Here is a 19,067-nt window from a genome sequence, read left to right as displayed (position 1 = left end):
CTCAATCTTCCTCACCACCATGCTCCACCTCACAATCAACAAGCTCCCCGCTGGAGTGGAACTAAACTACAGAACCAATGGGAAGCTGTTTAACATACGTCGCCTCCAGGTCCAAGATCACCCCAACCTCTGTCGTTGAGCCGCAATATGCGGACGACGCCTGCGTCTGCGCACATTCAGAGGCTGAACTCCAGGATATAGTCAATGTATTCACCGAGGCCTATGAAGGTTGTCGAGGCCTTACGCTTAACATCCGTAAGACAAAGGTCCTCCACCAGCCTGTCACCGTCTCACAGCACTGCCCTCCAATCATCAAGATTCACGGCATAGTCCTCGACAACGTGAACCATTTCCCATATCTCGGGAGCCTCTTATCAACAAAGGCAGACATTGATGCGGAGATTCAACATCGCCTTCAGCCGTCTGAGGAAAAGAGTGTTTGAAGACTAGGCCCTCAAATCTACCACCAAGCTCATCGTCTACAGGGCTGTAGTAATACCCGCCCTCCTGTATGAATCGGAGGCATGGACGATGTATAGAAGGCACCTCAAGTCACTGGAGATATATCACCAACAATGTCTCCGCATGATCCTGCAATTCCCCTGGGAGGACAGGCGGACCAACATCAGTGTCCTTGACCAGGCTAACATCCCCAGTATTGAAGTACTGACCACACTCGATCAGCTTCGCTGGGGAGGCCACATAGATCGCATGCCAGATATCAGAATCCCTAAGCAAATGCTTTATGTGGAGCTCCTTCATGGTAAAACGAGCCAAAGGAGGACAGCGGAAACGTTATAAGGACACCCTCAAAGCCTCCCTGGTAAAGTATGACATCACCACTGACACCTGGGAGACCCTGGCCGAAGACCGCCTGAGGTGGAGAAAGTGTAAAGGGGAGGGCGAAGAGCGTGAAGAGGCCAAGCGCAGGCAGCGGAAGGAGCGCACGGCAAACCAGCCCCACCGATCCCTTCCCTCGACCCCTGTCCCACCTGTGACAGGGTCTGTGGTTCTCGTATTGGACTGTTCAGCCATCACAGAACTCACTTCGGGAGTGGAAGCAAGTCTTCCTCGATTCTGAGGGACTGCCTATGATGATGATGTGTCAGAGCAGTGAATGGCTGACCGCAACTTCAGGATTTCTGCGTTTAGATGCGTATGTGTAAATCCTGACGTTACGGTCAATTTTAGAAGAGTAATGATGGCGACTTCTGACAGTTCACCATCATTACACCCCGCAAAATCAGGGCCTCAGCTGTGGAATTTTGTACAAAGTTAGCCAAAATGTAGTTGTCTCGCAAATTATGGAACAGCAGATTTGAAATTAGATTTTCAAAGAATTCTTTATGAGTCTGGTTTCATATTAACCCCACCCCAGAGCTGTACATCTTTACATTTGCACAAGACTGAAGTTCTGCAGGTGTATCTGGACTCCATACCCAATTCTCTTTAGAATGAACTTGACAGTGTGAAAATGGATATTCATACACTTAGTGTCCAGTGAGACATGTCAAAATCAACAAAGTATTTTATTCTTACAATTTTTGGTTCCAATCTGCTTTCATAATATAAAACTTATTTACATCTTGTGATTAAAAAAAATACAAATTTAAAAAAAACATTGGTTAGTCATAAAAATCCAACTGGTTCACTAATGTCCTTTAGGGAAGGAAACCTGCCATCCTCGCCCCATCTGGTGTGTGTATGAATTCCAGTCGAATAACAATTGCAACAGTTGAAGAAGACGATTCACCACCACCTTCTCAAGGCAACTGGACATGGGCAATAAATGCCAGCAATGCCCACATTCTGAGAATGAAATAAAAATAATTGTAGACAACAGGTATTAAATTACACATCTGCAATTGGGAGTATAAAATTGTACAATTTAAACCAGTACTAAAAATGCAATTAAAAGACAAAATAATTGGAAATAAAGCATTTTACCATTACAAATCCTCAGTGTAACATCCGATCTATAAATACTGATGGAAATACCTGCACATTTTACAGCACCAAGGTTTGTTACAGTAGTTTCTGGTCCGTAGCCTGTGACCATCTTTAAAAAGTTATTGTATTTGAAAAACTTACTATGGAATAAAATCTGTTAGTCACTCTTGTCATTCTTACTTGTGAGTAAAGACCTTAAGTGGTACAGTCCTCTGCTTTCTTTGCTGAAATGTCCTTTCCTTAAGTTAAAAAAGAACATTACTATAAAACCAACTTGTCTGATTCTGTTTAAAATTTGAATTTGTTGGATCGATCAATCTTGGCAAGTAGTCCTGGATTTGTGCAACTAGTATTAAATCCTGCATTTACTGAGTTTGTACAAACTCTTCCCAAAGTTCCTGTTCCTCTTCTGAACGCAACCTGTTGGCAACTTTGGCATCAGTTATGTCGGGCTCTCCTTTCTGCATGCAGCACTTTGTCAATGGTGATATTCCTCTCATACCGTTCCTTCATTCGTTCAATTGTTTCTCTTGGGACACCATGAGTATTTATTCTGCACATATTCAAAAAAAGTGTATAAAATCAAACATAATTAAAGAGTACTGTATTTTATAACTGTTATATGACTAAGTTATCTTAATATTCAGATGATATCAAAAACCACAAGTGTCAACTTGTCTCAATGAAAGCACACTCAGCTCTGCATTCAAGCCCATGTCCAGGATGAGCATATAATCTAGTCTTTACTTGTCATGCAGTACCAAGGGAGCGTTGCTTTGTCAAGGGTGCCATCTTAAGATGTTAAGTGGGTACAGTATCCTAGTGGTCATGGTGCTGGACTAGCAACCCAGAGTGTGACAGTTGAAATCCCACCATAGCAAATTGTGAAACTGAATTCAATAAATGTGTTCATGGTCATTACCAGATTTATTGAATTCAGTTTCACAATTGGCTATGGTGGGGAAAAAAATCCAACTAGTTAATTAATGATTGGTTCACTAATGTCCTTTAGGGAAGGGAGCCTGGAATAGCCTGCGACTGCCCTATGTGTAGCTCCACTCCTAAACTACAAGATCCAATGGAAGGCTCTTGTCCAGTCAGCATTTATCCCTCAAAACAGATTAACTTGTCATTTCCCTCATTGCTGTCATGAAACGACTGCATTTGCATCCATAACAGGGAAACTTAAACAATTTATAAACACAGAGATATGGGCTAGAATTCCCAACAAATCTGCCAGCACCGGATTGTCGCCCAAAATACCGCTAAGTGTTTAAAATGACAGCAGGTGAAAAATTCCACAAAAAAAGTAAAGAATTCCACTCAGCGAAAAAAAATGGACCTTACACCCCGATTCTCAGCAGAAAACACAATCTTGGGCCGATTGGGCGGTTCTCAAACAAACTGGGCGGTAATTACTAAAATTTAGACCGAAGCTGTGGGTTGGACCCAGGAGGGGGGGAAAACACAAAATATTTTTTTCCAAAAAACATTAAATAAAAAAAATCAGAAAACACTCTCAGGACCCTTTTCAACTTAATCACTGTAAAATAATTTAAAACTAATTATTAAAAACCCATTAACTTACTTTTTTTGCAGGGCTACTTACCTACTGCCCAGCTCCCGCTGCTTCTCGTGGGCACTTTTTTTCCTACTTACCTATGGGTCACCGCTGAGTCAAAACTCGGGTGATAGCAGTTTTTGGCGGTCCGCTCCCCAGTGGTATTTTGAAACCACCGACGGAACTCTTTATGGACATTTTCGTCGACCTGGTTTTCGCCCAAACCGACCAATACCGCCAAGAAACCGGGTGGAGATGCAGTGCAAATTCTAGCCCAAATAACTAAATGAATTTTTGCATTCAATGTAATAATTTACCTGAAATATTTGTATGTGCACAACGTAGGAAATCTGGTTAAAAGAGTTTTCCAATTAATTGAAAATTAGAAGAGAATGGAGGTTGGCAGCAGACGCTTATCATTACTTGAAGATCAATTGCTGATTGCCATTATTCATGGATGGACTAGGGGCTGGCACTTGGTTGTGAAAAGTGTAATATCTGTATTATGACAGACATGCTCAAATATTTTATAGTAAATAGAAAAATATCAGTACAATACATTTAAAAATAATGGGTTCAAAATTCAAATCGGGCCCTGGGCAGAAACCTAGTGGAACTACTAAATTGGGGCCAGAAAATGGGAAGGAATCCAGTTGTGCCAGAATTTCCGCCCCATATTTTGCAGTCAACCATTTTCTAGTAGTGGTGGGAAAGATGCCATGTGCTAAACCCTGGCTAGCATTGATTACCTGCAGACAGTGCTCTCCATTGGTCTGGATGGCTGTTTTCACTGGCTCCTTCTCAGGCCTCCTCTGGAGTGGCATTGTGCCACTGCAGTGTTTCAGCTGGCGGTTCTGAGCAGGTAGCGCTAAAATTCTGTTAAATGAGCAGGCCTAAGACTACTGACTGAAGGAAATTGACTCCATCCCAAATTGCACGGACAGGGCCTTTAGCATAGGTTGGGTACATTGTGCTATGAAAGATGTGGCACTAATGTATCTTCGGAAGAAGTCAGTGACTTTTGGAGTCGGCTGTCTTAGACCTGCTCTGTTAACAGAAATTTGGCCCCAATATTACAAAATCCTGAAACTTAATGACTTAAAAAGAGTATTGTTCCCCTGGAAAAACTAATGGTGGAATGACTAATTTAGTGCAGAGCACAATACTGTTAAACCTACTTCATAGTATTTGGAATAATTTGTCAGGCAAGCAAAGATACAAATTTTGAAGCTAAATATAATTGGATGGTATGAAGGGATAACAAGGGCACTAGAACTATGAGCTTTGATGGACTGAAAGATTTTTTCTTGACCCCCAACTAGTGCAAACATATAGTTAGCATTCATACTTACATCGACAACACCTAACTCTACCTCTGCCACAAACTTCGATTCCATTAACCATCTTAGTTGCTCGCTCAGATGAACCTCAACATTTTGTTCAACCCTGACATTCTTTTTATCACCAGGATCATGTTTTTCGACCTCCAGAACATAGCCCACTTAATCCTCAGCATAGCCGCTCCACTTGTATTAGGCTTTATCGTAAAATTGCTATTTTGTAATTCTAGTATAAGGATGGATACATTGTTAGATCTGGTTAACGAAGCAGATGAAGTAGTTAAGCTAAATATGGGTGAGCATCTTCTGAGTAGTAACCATGATATAAGGTTTAAAGTCCAACCAGAAAGTGAAAAAGTCAGTATCAAATACTAGAACACCTGATTGGATTAGGGCAGATTTTAGAAAGATGAAGAGTGAGTTAGCTGAGGTGCAGTGGAAGAAGAAATTGGCACACAGGACTGTAAAGCCATAGTGGGATTTTATTTTTAAGAAATTGCAACAGTACAGGGTACGTATGTTCAATTAATAAAGGAAATCACTTGTAGTTTCAGGATGCTATAAATAAATAGAGGTTAGAAACCAATTGAGGATTCACTAAGATGCTGCCTGGTATGAAAAAATACAAAGATAGACTTTAAAAATTGGAGCTTTCTTCGTTAGAACAAAATACGGGCGATATTATAGAAGTGCTTAAAACTATGGATGAAAGGGTCAGGACAATTAGAAGCAGACTGGTTTCAGCAGTTCAGAACAAGAGACACAGATTCAAGATTAAATGTAAAGGTTTAGAAAAAGAGATAAACTTGTTTACATTGAGTTGTGAGGCTGTGGAATTCACTTCCAGGCTTAGTGGTTGAGGCAGAAACTATGGGCCCAAATTTGGCCCTCTGTTTTTTTCGGCACACCTCCAAGCCCCCCGCCAACATTTTAGATTAGCAGCGCCAAAAAAAATCCGTGTGATCATGGCCGATTCTCGGGCCGTCTGTGGAGCTGGCGTGGCACAGAAGAGAGGGGGGCGGAACTAGGTCCCGGCGCTGAAAACAGTGCCAGGAGCTCTGCACATGCGCGCTAGAGTCTGCGCACATGTGCAGTAGCTCCTGGCAGGCCGTTTCTGCAAACACACGCTGCAGGCTGTGTGGGAGGGGCCGAAGCCCGCTGTCCCTAGCCCTGGCTGTATCGGCTCCCTCATCGGTGGCCCGCTGCATTCCCTAAGGTAGGAGTTCTGTTTTTTATTTATTTACTGATTGATTTTGGTGCTTTAGGTGCGGGGTTCCTTCTATTTTTTTATTTTTTATTTATTGATTGCTTATTACTTTGGTCTTGGAGCTTTAGGGACAGGGTTCCTTCTATTTTATTTGTTAATTAATTACTTATTACTTTTTGTGCTTTGTTTGGTGCTTGGTGGTGCTTTAAGTGTAGTTACTTGCGCCGATTCTTTAACTGTAAGTAAGGTCTTTCTGTGCGGACAAAAGTGGACACATACGCTGCCCTAAGTTAGTTTTGTACAACTTTTTTCTGGCCAAATTGGCATAAATGGTGTAAGTGGCTGGGAACGCCCCCTTTTGAAAAAAAAACTGACCTAACAAAACCCTAACTAACTCACTTACACTGGCGCAAATTAAATGGCCATATTTGCAATTAAAAAGATACACCAGAAAAATCAAGTTACACCAAAAAAAACGGTACAACTCACGGGGTAATTTGGCCCTATGACATTATTCAAGATTTGATTGGATAGATGGATGAAGGATAATGGGAATAAAGACATATGGGAACAACAAATAAACACGATTAGGGACTATTTGCTCGTAAAGAGGGTAAATGCTGACACGGACTGGTTGGGCTAAATGACCTGTTACCGTTTTTTTAACTTCTATGTATTTCTATATGTAGAACATAGGTTCGGGGTTCTATGAAAGACAACTTAACTAAACTTACCTTCAGCTCTCTCCCGTTTCCATTATAAAATCTACTATTGAGCTATTTTCACAATACAAATGTCATTCTCACACATGACATGATTAAAAGATTTAAACCTGGTTAGTTTTCTAATATCAAATTTCCAGGGTGTATCTGGTTCTCTGAACTTCACTTCATAACCATTCTCTTGTGCCTGTTGATGACAAAACAATAATCACGACTTTAAAATCTAGAGAGCTAGTCTAATACTTCATTTTAGCAGTATTTCCATCTAAGATCCAAAACTCTTTACCTCGTCATCCTTGGAAAATTGATGGAAATCAATTTGAGAAAGTACATACATAAGTTTATTGTAATTTCAGTCTTTTTTTTTGCCCTTTGTAACTACAATGCACATACCTGTCAGTGGAATACCACCAGGAAATAACTAATAGAGCAAAAAAGAAATGTGTAATACATTTTTGGATTACCGCCTTCATGGTCTGAATACAGTTCTAGAAGAACATATGGTCATCTTAAGGATTGACCATTTAAGATTTCTTAATTACAGGGGAGCTGATATTTTTGTTTTGCCTCTCTGAAGTTATAGACTTTTGTTTTTATCAAATTTTATTGTCTTGAAAATGGTCTATAGGCATTTTTAAATTTAAGCTGCTCAAACCATCATACTAAATTCCTCTTAATAATACATTTTTAAAACACAAACAACCAGCAGTTAAAAGATCAGCTCTAATTGTAGCGATGTGTAACAATTAAATGATTGAGCACAGCACTGGCATCTCCCTTTACACAAATGCAATGCAGAAGTTAAAAAAAATCAGACTTCCACAAACGAAGATAAAAATGGTTTTAACAAATACAGAAAAAAGGAAACTAGAATGAAAAGCTTGTCACAGAATTCTGCAAATCAAGGACTGAAAACCTGATTTTTTAAAAAATTGTTTCAAATAACCTAGTTAGATAGTGTATCAATCAATATTACATACTGAAGAAATTAGTTGAAAATCTAGATCATACCATATTCACATATGGTTTCATTTCCCATGCTTGAATGTTGGTATTGTCGATAATAATTGGAGATTTCCCTTGTCTCATTGCTGATTTCGCTGCAAGTAGATGCATTATATAAATGTATTAGATGTAATACAGTAAATTTTAAGTTTTTCAAATGTAATTTTAAAAAAATCAAAAATAGACGAATTTCAATATTCACCTCTTTCATGGTTCCATTCATGCGCTTCATCAAGTAAGTACTTCTCAAATAAATAGGAACCATCTTGTCTGATGAAATAATCATCTGTACTCAATATCACTGCACCACGAAACTGACATTTTAGATTCCTGATTGAATAAGGGTGGGGGTGGGGGGCATAAATGAGAAATTAGAAGAATCCACATTGCAAATCCTCTTCCCACATTGATTTGTGACATTAGACAGATGAAAAATGATTGCTCTGCACAAATGAATCACTAGGAAAGTCTTTCTGCTGGTCCCTTATGTGTTCAGTCTTCCCCCTCACCTGGCTCAGTCTGGGGAGGTCCCTGACTCTGCACAATGGCCCTGGGCTTTGATGAACAGATGGGAAGCCACATTTTTCACACTGCTTAAATGGTAGATAGTTCACCAAACCTGCTAATCAGGTAATACCTCATGTATAAATTAGGAATTACACAGCCACATAAGTCACAAGGTGGTGTTTTAGAAAGTATTGTAATTATAATAAGGTGGGCGACAAAACAACTGAATTTTGGTCCAAGAGGAAGTCTGGGTTACATAAGAAATAGGAGCAGGAGAAGGCCATACGGCCCCTCGAGCCTGCTCCGCCATTTAATATGATCATGGCTGATCTGATCATGGACTCAGGTTCACTTTCCTGCCTGCTCTCCATAACCTCTTATTGTTTAAGAAACTGTCTATGTCTGTCTTAAATTTATTCTGAGGCAGCGAATTCCACAGATCCACAACCCTCTGAGAGAAAAAATTTCTCCTCATCTCAGTTTTAAGTGGGGCGGCCCCTTATTCAAAGATTATGCCCTCTAATTCTAGACCCCTATCAGCGGAAACATCCTCTTTGTCCACCTTGTCAAGCTCCCTCATAATCTTATACGTTTCGATAAGATCACCTCTCATTCTTCTGAATTCCAATGAGTAGAGACCCAACCTACTCAACCTTTCCTCACAAGTCAACTCCCTCATCTCTGGAATCAACCTAGTGAACCTTCTCTGAACTGCCTCCAAAACATGTATATCCTTTCGGAAATATAGAAACCAAAACTGCACACAGTATTCCAGGTGTGGCCTCACCAATACCCTGTATAACTGTAGCAAGACTTCCCTGCTTTTATACTCCATCCCCTTTGCAATAAAGGCCAAGATTCCATTGGCCTTCCTGATCACTTGCTGTATCTGCAAATTAACCTTTTGTGTTTCATGCACAAGTACCCCCAGGTCCCGCTGTACTGCAGCACTTTGCAATCTTTCTCCATTTAAATAATAACTTGCTCTTTGATTTTTTTTTCTGCCAAAGTGCATGATCTCACACTTTCCAACATTATACTCCATCTGCCAAATTTTTGCCCACTCACTTAGCCTATCTATGTCCTTTTTCAAATTTTGTGTGTCCTCCTCACACATTGCTTTTCCTCCCATCTTTGATTCGTTGGCAAACTTGGCTACGTTTCACTCAGTCCCTTCCTCCAAGTCTTTAATATAGATTGTAAATAGTTGGGGTTCCAGCACTGATCCCTGCGGCACCCCACTGGTTACTGATTGCCAACCCGAGAATGAACCATTTATCCCGACTCTCTGTTCTCTGTTAGTTAGCCAATCCTCTATCCATGCTAATATATTACCCCCAACCCCGTGATCTTTTATCTTGTGCAGTAACCTTTTATGTGGCACCTTGTCAAATGCCTTCTGGAAGTCCAAATACACTACATCCACTGGTTCCCCTTTATCCACCCTGTTTGTTACATCTTCAAAGAATTCTAGCAAATTTGTCAAACATGACTTCCCCTTCATAAATCCATGCAGACTCTGCCTGACCGAATTTTGCTTTTTCAAATGTCCTGCTACTGCTTCTTTAATAATGGACTCTAACATTTTCCCAACCACAGATGTTAGGCTAACTGGTCTATAGTTTCCTGCTTTTTGTTTGCCTCATTTTTTAAATACATCTGCTACAACCACTTTTACTGATGCCTCGTTGGTATGATTTTGCTTTCTAGCAGTTACACAGCTCTAAATAAATGCACAGGTTATTTACAGGCTATTTACTATTTTTTACAGCAATGTCAGTACAACCCCACTTCTCATTCATCTGTCCAAAATGAACAATGTAGCATTACTTTGGCAAAAAGTATGATTGTCCCAAAATGTAAGTACTCTTCCTCTACAGACTGGCTATTTCACACCAGATACACAAGTACTAAATTCAGACTACACCCTGATGCGTGCAAGTTTTCCATTTGCTGATCAGTGAAGGTGATAGTCCGAATATATTTCACCATCTTCTGCGTAACTGGTATTGCTGCACAGGTCCCACAGCACCACTCTGTCTTCCCAGCCTCCTTCTTGGATCAAAGTACAGTGGCTTTGTGCCCTACTTTATTCTAATTTAAGGTGTTATAATTATACCTTATAAAGCACCATTTTGTGATCCATGTGGCTGTGAAATCCCAGGCTCATGTTAGAGATGTCAGCTATTCATCTGGTTTGATGACTCACCCACTAATTAAGCAGTGTGAGAAACATTGCTTGCCGTCCATTCACCAAAGGCCTGAAGCTATATAATACCCAGCCATCTGATTTAGGATTGCAGTTACCTGATCTAGCAATCATACCCATACATTATCTGGAATAACTTTCAGAAAAAGGTCCATTACTGACTCACACAATTCACTGAAAGTTGTTTATATTCTTGCCCTCTAATTACAGATTTCAATTGTCTTTCATTTCAACTGTCAGTTGTCTATAATTGTGGCCATGTACATTAAGTAACATGTTTATACCTGTATGGTTCTGGCACAAGGTCAAAAGCAACAAGAGCTGCTTAGAATCATCAAATCTTACAGCACAGAAGAGGGCCATTCAGCCCATCATGCCTGTGCCGGCTCTTTGAAAGCGTTGTCCAATTTAGTCCCATACCACAGCTTTCGCCCCATAACCCTGCAAATGAGTCCTCTTCAAGTACATGTCCAACTGCCTTTTGAAAGTTCCTATGGAATCTGATTAAACCCCCTTTCAGGTAGTGCCTTCAAGATCTCAACAATGTCTCCTCATTTCCCCTCTCGTTCTTTTGCCAATTATTTTAAATCTATGACCTCTGGTTAATGACACACGCCAGAGGAAGCAGTTTTTCCCTACTTGCTCCATCAAAACCCTCATAATTTTGAATACCTTTATTAGGTCTCTCCTTAACCTACACTGCTTTAAGGAGAACAATCTCAACTTCTCCAATCTCTCACATAACTGAAGTCCCTCATTGCTGGTATCACCCTGGTAAACCTCCTCTGTAACCCATCAATGGCTTTGACAACTTTCCTGAAGTGTGGTGCCCAGAACTCTACACAATACTCCAGCTGAGGCCCAACCAGCGATTTGTAAAGGTTTAGCATGACTTCCTTGTTGTTGCATTCAAAGCCTCTATTGATAAAGCTAAGTACGCTTTCTTAACCAGCTTCTCAACTTGCCCTGTCACCTTCAAAGATTTGTGAATATGCCCCCCAAGTCCCACTGCACTTGCACCCCACTGAAAACAGTACTACAGATTGAACCTCTCTAATCCGGCACCATCGGGACCTAACCTGTGCCGGACAAGAGAATTTGCCGGACCCACAGGAGGTCACGCCAACCCCCAGACTTAGCAGGCACTGCTGACCTGGGGCTGGCTGCACCTCCTCTCCCCGCTGCCGCCGGTGCTCCCCCCCAGGTTGGGCCGGCATGCTGTGTCCTGGGGCCATCTGCTCTCCCACTCCCTGCTGCCCCCAGCAACCCCCTCCCCGGTCGGGTCAGAGAGGGAGCGAGGCGCCGAAGCTGGGCCCGAAATACTGCGCAACCACCCGGCATGCGCTGCGCAGAAGTCTACTGCACAATATTTCGGGCCCAGCTTTGGCATCTCAGTCGGCTGCTGCGCCTCGCTCCCTCTCCGTACCAACACGACCAGGGCGGGGAGGGGGGGAGCTGGAGGAGTGTGCCGGAGATGGCAGGACAGCAGCTAGCCCCAGGACACAGCGGGCTGCCCTGACCTCGGAGGGAGCAACGGAGGCGGCGGGGAGAGGAGAAGCAGCCAGCCTCCCAGCCTGCCGGGAATGATGCCGGATCAGGGAGGTTGCCGGACCAAAGAATACTGGACTGAAGAGGTTCGACCTGTATTTAAATTATATTGTTTTTCCATGTTGCTCCTCCCAAAGTGCATCATTTCACACTCATCCACATTAAATTGCATGTGCCATGTTTGTCCATTGTACCAGCCTGTCTATATCCTCCTGAAGTCTGCTGCTGTCCTGCTTACTATTTACGATGTTGCTAAGTTTTATATCATCCACAAACTTCAAAATTGCGCTCCCTATACACAAGTCCAGGTCATTTATTTATAACAAGAAAAGCAATGGCCCTAATACCGACCTCTGGAGCTCCCCACTGCACACTTCTCTCCAGTAAGGATAAACATCCGTTCACCAGTGCTCTCTGCCTCCTGTCCCTTAGCCAATTACATACCCAAGGTCCCAGTGTCCCTTTAATACCATGTACCTCTGTTTTCTGAATAAGTCTGTAATGTGGTACTTTTTCAAAGTCCATATATACATCTACTGCACTACCTTCATCAAAGAACTCAATCAGGTTAGTCAGACACACTTTGCCATTAACAAATTTGTGCTGGCTGTCCCTCATTATCCTTCTGTCAGCCTTTTCACCCACATTTCTTACCCCAGCCATGATAGGTTTCTAACATTTTAGACGCTTTTCAGAATGTATCCATGTAGTTCCCTTCCTTACAATTTTGAATAATGCTAGATTTGATAAAGTTATTATATATTGAACATGGGCCAAATTCACTGCACCCTCACTTGGCAGGTCTTGTTCTACCATGTTAATTGATGTTGTTGCTACTACTTTTCTTCTACCTTTTGTTGGCACTGTTTTCCTTGTTAGTTCGCCTCCAGTTTGCACTGCTCAATTTGTTGGCTCCAATGCCAGATCACCAAATTCTCCCTCACAGTGGAGCTTCTCCCTCTAAAATCCTCGGCCAAAATCATTGCCAGTTCTATCCTTGCGTGTCAGGTTGGCTCAGTGTAGCACCCTCACCTCTGAGTCAGTCATAGCTTCATGACTCACTTCAGGACTTGAGCACTTAGGTTGCCACTTCAGTGCAGTACCAACGAAGTGCTGCATTGTTGGCGGTGCTGTCTTTCTGTTGAGATGTTAAAATGAAACCTTGTTTAAAAAAAGAAAACAACTTGCAGATGCAGGGGTTCTGAAATAGAAACAGAAAATGCTGGAAACACATGTCGGCCAATCCCACAGTGAAAAATAAACAGGCAAACCAGATTCCACTATGTGCATTCTGACAAAGGGACTTAGCCGAAACATCAACGCACCTCCCCTCATCCCCAGCACCCACTGGTGTAAAGGCTGAAGTCTGAAATTACTAATGTCAGAGCTCAGACAAAAAGGCTCCAGAGAAAGTGGAGGTGGTGTTGCATTGAGCACTTTACAGAATAGAGCTTTTATATTGATTATTTGTGGGACGGGAGTTTTTTAAATTAATTTATTCATGCATTTGGTGACAAACTGTGGAATACCTCTGGTTGGCAAACACCTGCATACGAATTCTGCCAGATGTTGCACATTAATCACAGTCCTGGAACAGATGCAAACTTTGGGTGTGTTTTCTTCACTATCGAGGAGACTGAATGTGTAAGATCCATGTTGTATTACCACCCACAATCTCACTCTTTCCATTACCTCCTTCACCCTCATCACCCCCTAATCAGTTAGCTATAAACTCTCAATCACACCCGTGAAAATATAAATTTACTCTCGCTTTTAATCTGTGCTGAATCTATCTGTGCTAAATCTATCTGTGCTAGATCTGAGTCCATCTATGTTTAATCTCAAACATAATGCTTTTCTATCTCAACTATTTGCACTTATAGAGCACCTGTAACATAGAAAAACTTCCCACGATACTTCCAGAGGCGTAATCAGACAAAAATGGACACAAAGACCAAGAAGGCAATATTAGGCATGGGCAACCCAAAACTTGATCAAAGAGGTGAGCTTTAAGGAGGGCCTTAGTGGAGGAGAGGGATGTGGACCTTAAAGGAGCAGAGTGGAGGGCTTTAGGGCAGGAATTCCAGAGTGTGGGGCCTAGATCACTGAAGACACAGCTGCCAATAGTGGGGTAAAGAAGAGGCAAGGGCCCAGGGGCAGAACAGTCCAGCCCACATTGTGATATGTGTGTGCACTAGGCCCGTGCAGCAGGGCAGGTCTCCAGTCGTCTTGGTTAATCCTTGCCACTGGACCAAGCACCACACGTTAAAAAAATCCACGCACAGGCATCTTCCACCCTACACTATGTAGTTCAGGGCCTGGAATATTAGATTCTTCATTGAAACACCTGTGAACTCATCCTTTTTTGGCGTGGAAGCAAGTCATCCTCGTTTCGAGGGACTGCCTATGATGATGATGATGAAAGGGAAAGGTGATGGAGGAAAGGCCAGTGAGAGGAACGGAGTGTTCGGGCTGGAGGAGGCTGCAGAGATAGGGAGAGGCAAGGCCATGAAGTGGTTTAAAAACAATGAGAATTTAAAATTTAATGTAGGTCAACAAGGACAGGGTGATGGAGGACTGGGACTTAGTGCAGGATGCAATATGGGCAGCAGAGTTTTGGATGAGCTGAAGTTTACGGAGGATGGAGAATGAGGCTGGCCAAGAGAGTATGGTTGAGTTTGGACATAACAAAGGCACGGATGAGAGTTTCAGCGTATTGCATAGGCCCTGTGGCTAACCAGAATGATGTGACCATGAATTATTGTGGATGAACGAAGTGCGCATGGACCTGGCGAGGCCTCACAAAAGCCAATTCTTGACGCGCGATGTGCACGCGCCAAGAACCGGCTTTTCCGATCTGTTAAAATTTCTCCGTATAGATCCTCTGCATCCCCGGGAGAAGGACATCAGCGCGGGAGAGATTAGGCTATTTGCCCAACTCATGTCCTTCAAACTTTTATGCCTGGTAAAAGCAGGCGCATATAAAAAATACATTTAAACACTCATTTTTATATTAAAAACCCTGTCCATTAAGGCAAGTTTATTTTTAACCCTATTGAAACACATTTAAAAAATCCCAATTTTTTTTTCTAAAACATTTAATTTTAAATATGTGAGGTGTTTTATTTATTTATTATGCTGTGTTTCGGTTTTTTAGGGGTTTTTTTTCTCATTGACAGTAATGGGAGCCCATTCAAACAAAGCTCCCATTTTTATCAGTGAGAATACTGCATTGGTGATCCAGGCCCACGTGTCTCCAACATGTATGTACATGAAAGACATCGCCCTGTGCGCTGCGCAACGAATCTAGGACTCTGACCAGAATCCTATGTTCCTCCGGGACCACCAGGTACTTTCGTAATTTTTTTCAGGTTGGAGGCTTTCATACAAAGGAAGCCTCCGACCTCAATTTCCCCACAATGTATATGTCACAAATCTTGTACTGCTGTGTAACGTTGTAAATTCTGCCAGTCTTGACATGCTACCATTTTGCTACAATAGAAAATTACTATAGGCCAGTGAGATTCCGTTAAACTGGCCAGTATGTACTGTACTGCTGTGCATTTTGCGGGGAATGTAAATATTACTAAAATCCTTGTACTAGTAAAACCGCTACTCTATCAGGTTAGCTTTGTTAAGACTGGAATATCTATGTATCTGATAACCTTCTAACAACCTAAAGTCCTTACTTATGACATGATATCTTTGTGTGATAACCAGATGGTTGTGTGGTACTGATTAGAGTAGACAAGTTGAGTGTGACAGGTAGCATAGTAGGAGAGTAACCTCCTCCAGCCCGAGTGTCAGCCATGGCTCAGTTGGTAGGACTCTCTTCTGAATCAAGAAGATTGTGGTTTCAGGTCCCACTTCAGAGACTTGAACACAAAAATCTAGGCTATCAGTCTAATACAGGACTGAGGGATCGCTGCAAGATTTGTGGTGCCGTCTTTCGGATGGTACGTTAAACCGAGGCCCCTTCTACACTCTCAGGTGGACGCAAAAGGTCACATGGCATTATTTCAAAGATGAGCAGGGGAGTTATCCCCGGTGTCCTGGCCACTATTTATCCCTCAATCAACATCACAAACAGATTTTCTGGTCTAAAAACAGACAATGCTGGAAATACTCAGCAGGTCAGGCAGCAACTGTAGAGAAAAATAGAGTTAATGTTTCAGGTCAATGACCTTGCATCAGAACTGGAAAAAGTTGAGAGAGAGAACAGATTTTAAACATGTACAGGAAAAGCGGTGAGGAGAGGGAAGAACAAAAATGAAGATCTGTGCTCGGTTGAAAGGCAGGAGAGTATAAATGACAAACGGTATTATTGTGCAAGGCAAAAGGAGATAGTAATCAGACAAGTAAAGAACAAAATATGGGTGTAGAAGTGGTGTAAATTGGAATAGCAGATTCATTAACAGCTGCCATCTGAAAAAATGGGCCAGAGGTTATGATCTGAAATTGTCATATCATAGAAATTTACAACACGGAATGAGACTATTTCGGCCCATTGAGTCCGCACCGGCCAACAAAGAGCTATCCAGCCTAATCCCACTTTCCAGCTCTTGGTCCATAGCCTTGTAGGTTACTGCACTTCGAGTGCATATCTAAGTACTTTTTAAATATAGTGAGGGTTTCTGCATCTACCACCCTTTCAGGCAGAGAGTTCCAGATCCCCACCACCCTCTGGGTGAAAAAGTTGCCCCTCAAATCCCCTCTAAACCTCCTACCAATTACTTTAAATCTATGCCCCCTGGTTGTTGACCCCTCTGCTAAGGGAAATAGGTCCTTCCTATCCATTCTATCTAGAACCCTCATAATTTTATACACCTCAATAAGGTCCCCCCTCTGCTAAGGGAAATAGGTCCTTCCTATCCACTATCTAGAACCCTCATAATTTTATACACCTCAATAAGGTCCCCCCCTCAGTTCCAAAGAAAACACCCCAATTCAATGTTGACTACAGAAGGCTGTAAAGTACCTAATCGAAAGATGAGGTGCTCTTCCTCGAGCTTACGTTGAGCTTTGTTAGAACAGGGTAGGAGGCCGAGGACAAAGAGGTCAGAGTGGGAGTGGAGTGGATAAAATGACAGGCGACCGGAAGCTCGGGGTCACGCTCACAGATTGAACGGAGGTGTTCCGCAAGGCGGTCACACAATCTGCGTTTGGTCTCCCCAATGTAGAGGAGACTGCATCGTGAGTAGCGAATACAGTATAGTAAATTGAAAGTACAAGTAGTAAATTGCTGTTTCACCTAGAAGGGGTGTTTGGAGCCCTGGACGGTAGAAAGCGAGGTGGTCAAAGAGCAGGTATTGCATCTCTTGTGCTTGCACGGGAAGGTGCAGTGAGAAGGGGAGATTATCTGGTCATTATCACATTGCTGTTTGTGGGAACTTGCTGTGCACAAATTGGCTGCCATGTTTCCTATATTATAACAGACTACATTTCAGAAGTAGCTCATTGGCTGTAAAGCGCTTTGGGACGTCCCTAGGTTGTGAAGAGCGCGAAATAAATGCAAGTCTCTTCAACCCTCCGAGAACTTTGTGTTCCTTCAATTCCGTCATCTTGTGCCCACCGATTTCCTTCGCTCTTCCATTGTCAGTCGTGCATTCAGCTGTCCAAGCCCTAAACTCTGGAATTCCCTCTCTCTCCTTCTTTAAGACGCTCCTTAAAACCTACCCCTGTCCAAGCTTTTGGATACTTGTCCTAATATCTCCTTATGTGGCTTGGTCAAATTTTGGCTTATAACATCCCTGTGAAGCTATGTGTTTTGCTGTGTTAATGATGCTATGCAAATATGAGTTGTTGTGGAGTCTGGCAGAACAGACCTAGGACCCGAGGAGCTTCAGACCACAACACTTCTGTTCTCCAGGTCAAAGTAATAATGCAGTCTTACAAGTACTGCAAATAAATATTTTAAAATGTAACCTGTGATCACGTTTATTGCTGGAGTATGAAGTCACTGATAACACAAACAAGAACTAGTGCAACCAACAAGTGGCAGATGGGCTGAGGTGGCAATACTGGAGGTGGAAGTAGACATCTTTGGGATGTACAAGTATACTGTATACTCTCTCGTGTACAAAGGCCTCCACCAATGGAAGTTTAAGTTGGATATGACTACCATATAATTTTTTATTTAAAAAAAAATTGTACACCATTAAAAGTTCGTTATATAAATCTTTAGATCACATCACAGCCCACCTGGGAACATCAGCATTTATTTCTCTGGTGACTTTTTCCTAATTAGTTTTCTCCAAATTCTGTGCAGACCGCCAGGAAAATATTCACTATTTCCTAAGTGACTAATGTTGACGCTCATTCCCTTGCATGAACTTGCGGATTATCATCATTTGTTTTTAAATGGTGGGAATTGCAATAACAAAGCTGCAGTGACAGCATCGCGCAGATCGGAGTCGGCAGCAGTTTGAAAACAAACCTGGCCAAAGTGGATTTGCCTGATCCTGGCAGTCCTCTCAGTAAATAGAGGCGTTTTCTTTTCTGAAAGTGACCTCGGGAAGGTTTGGCAGGACGCTGGCGACCGGAGTGCTGTAGGCTCAGGTTCTGAAAGGACTGTGCCAAAAATTCCGCCGACATTTCGCCAAACGCCCCACCGCACCAAGCGCTTCAGAGACGTTTAGACACAGGATTGATACTCCCTGCTTTAGGAAATGACGCACATCTGTTGTCACATGAGAAGTCACGCTTTCTACAGGGGAAAAAAAAGTGTCGCCGGTTGACTTCTGCTTTTCAGTTGCTGCTCGCTTCCTGGTGCCTCGTTCTTGACTAATTGCAGCACATGCAGGGACTGGCGCTATCAACAAGAGGAAAATGTTGGGAGGGGCCTGGGAGCAGGGTTATTACATATTACAAATCCATTTGAGCATATGGAGCCAGCTTCACTATTGTGTTAACTGTTTAAGGATTGTTTTTCCTTTTATCTTTTTATGACCTGGAAAGCACTGCCTGAAAGGGTGGTGGAAGCAGATTCAATAGTAACCTTCCAAAAGGAAATTGAATA

General features: G+C 42.3%; 1 protein-coding gene across 2 annotated transcripts; it reads right to left on the bottom strand.

Moving 5' to 3' along the window:
* Positions 1-1,510: 1,510 nt before the first annotated feature.
* Positions 1,511-18,804, bottom strand: LOC139243038 (NEDD4-binding protein 2-like 1). Of its 2 annotated transcripts, none has more exons than XM_070870649.1 (5): positions 18,486-18,794; positions 7,988-8,115; positions 7,792-7,880; positions 6,891-6,967; positions 1,511-2,503 (listed from the first exon to the last, which is right to left on the bottom strand). In XM_070870649.1, the coding sequence occupies exons 1-5, from the start codon at positions 18,641-18,643 to the stop codon at positions 2,389-2,391; spliced, it is 567 nt and encodes a 188-aa protein (XP_070726750.1). In that variant the 5' UTR covers positions 18,644-18,794; the 3' UTR covers positions 1,511-2,388. The 2 variants fall into 2 exon arrangements, with proteins under 2 accessions (XP_070726750.1, XP_070726751.1); XM_070870650.1 differs by lacking the exon at positions 1,511-2,503 and adding an exon at positions 2,511-5,077 and having other exon boundaries at positions 18,486-18,804.
* Between the last annotated feature and the right edge of the window lie 263 nt (positions 18,805-19,067).

This window comes from Pristiophorus japonicus, unplaced genomic scaffold, assembly GCF_044704955.1.
Source record: "Pristiophorus japonicus isolate sPriJap1 unplaced genomic scaffold, sPriJap1.hap1 HAP1_SCAFFOLD_1580, whole genome shotgun sequence".
NCBI classification, from domain to species: domain Eukaryota; kingdom Metazoa; phylum Chordata; class Chondrichthyes; family Pristiophoridae; genus Pristiophorus; species Pristiophorus japonicus.
Note: the sequence above shows the minus strand (reverse complement) of the source record. Positions and strands in the feature narration are given on the sequence as shown.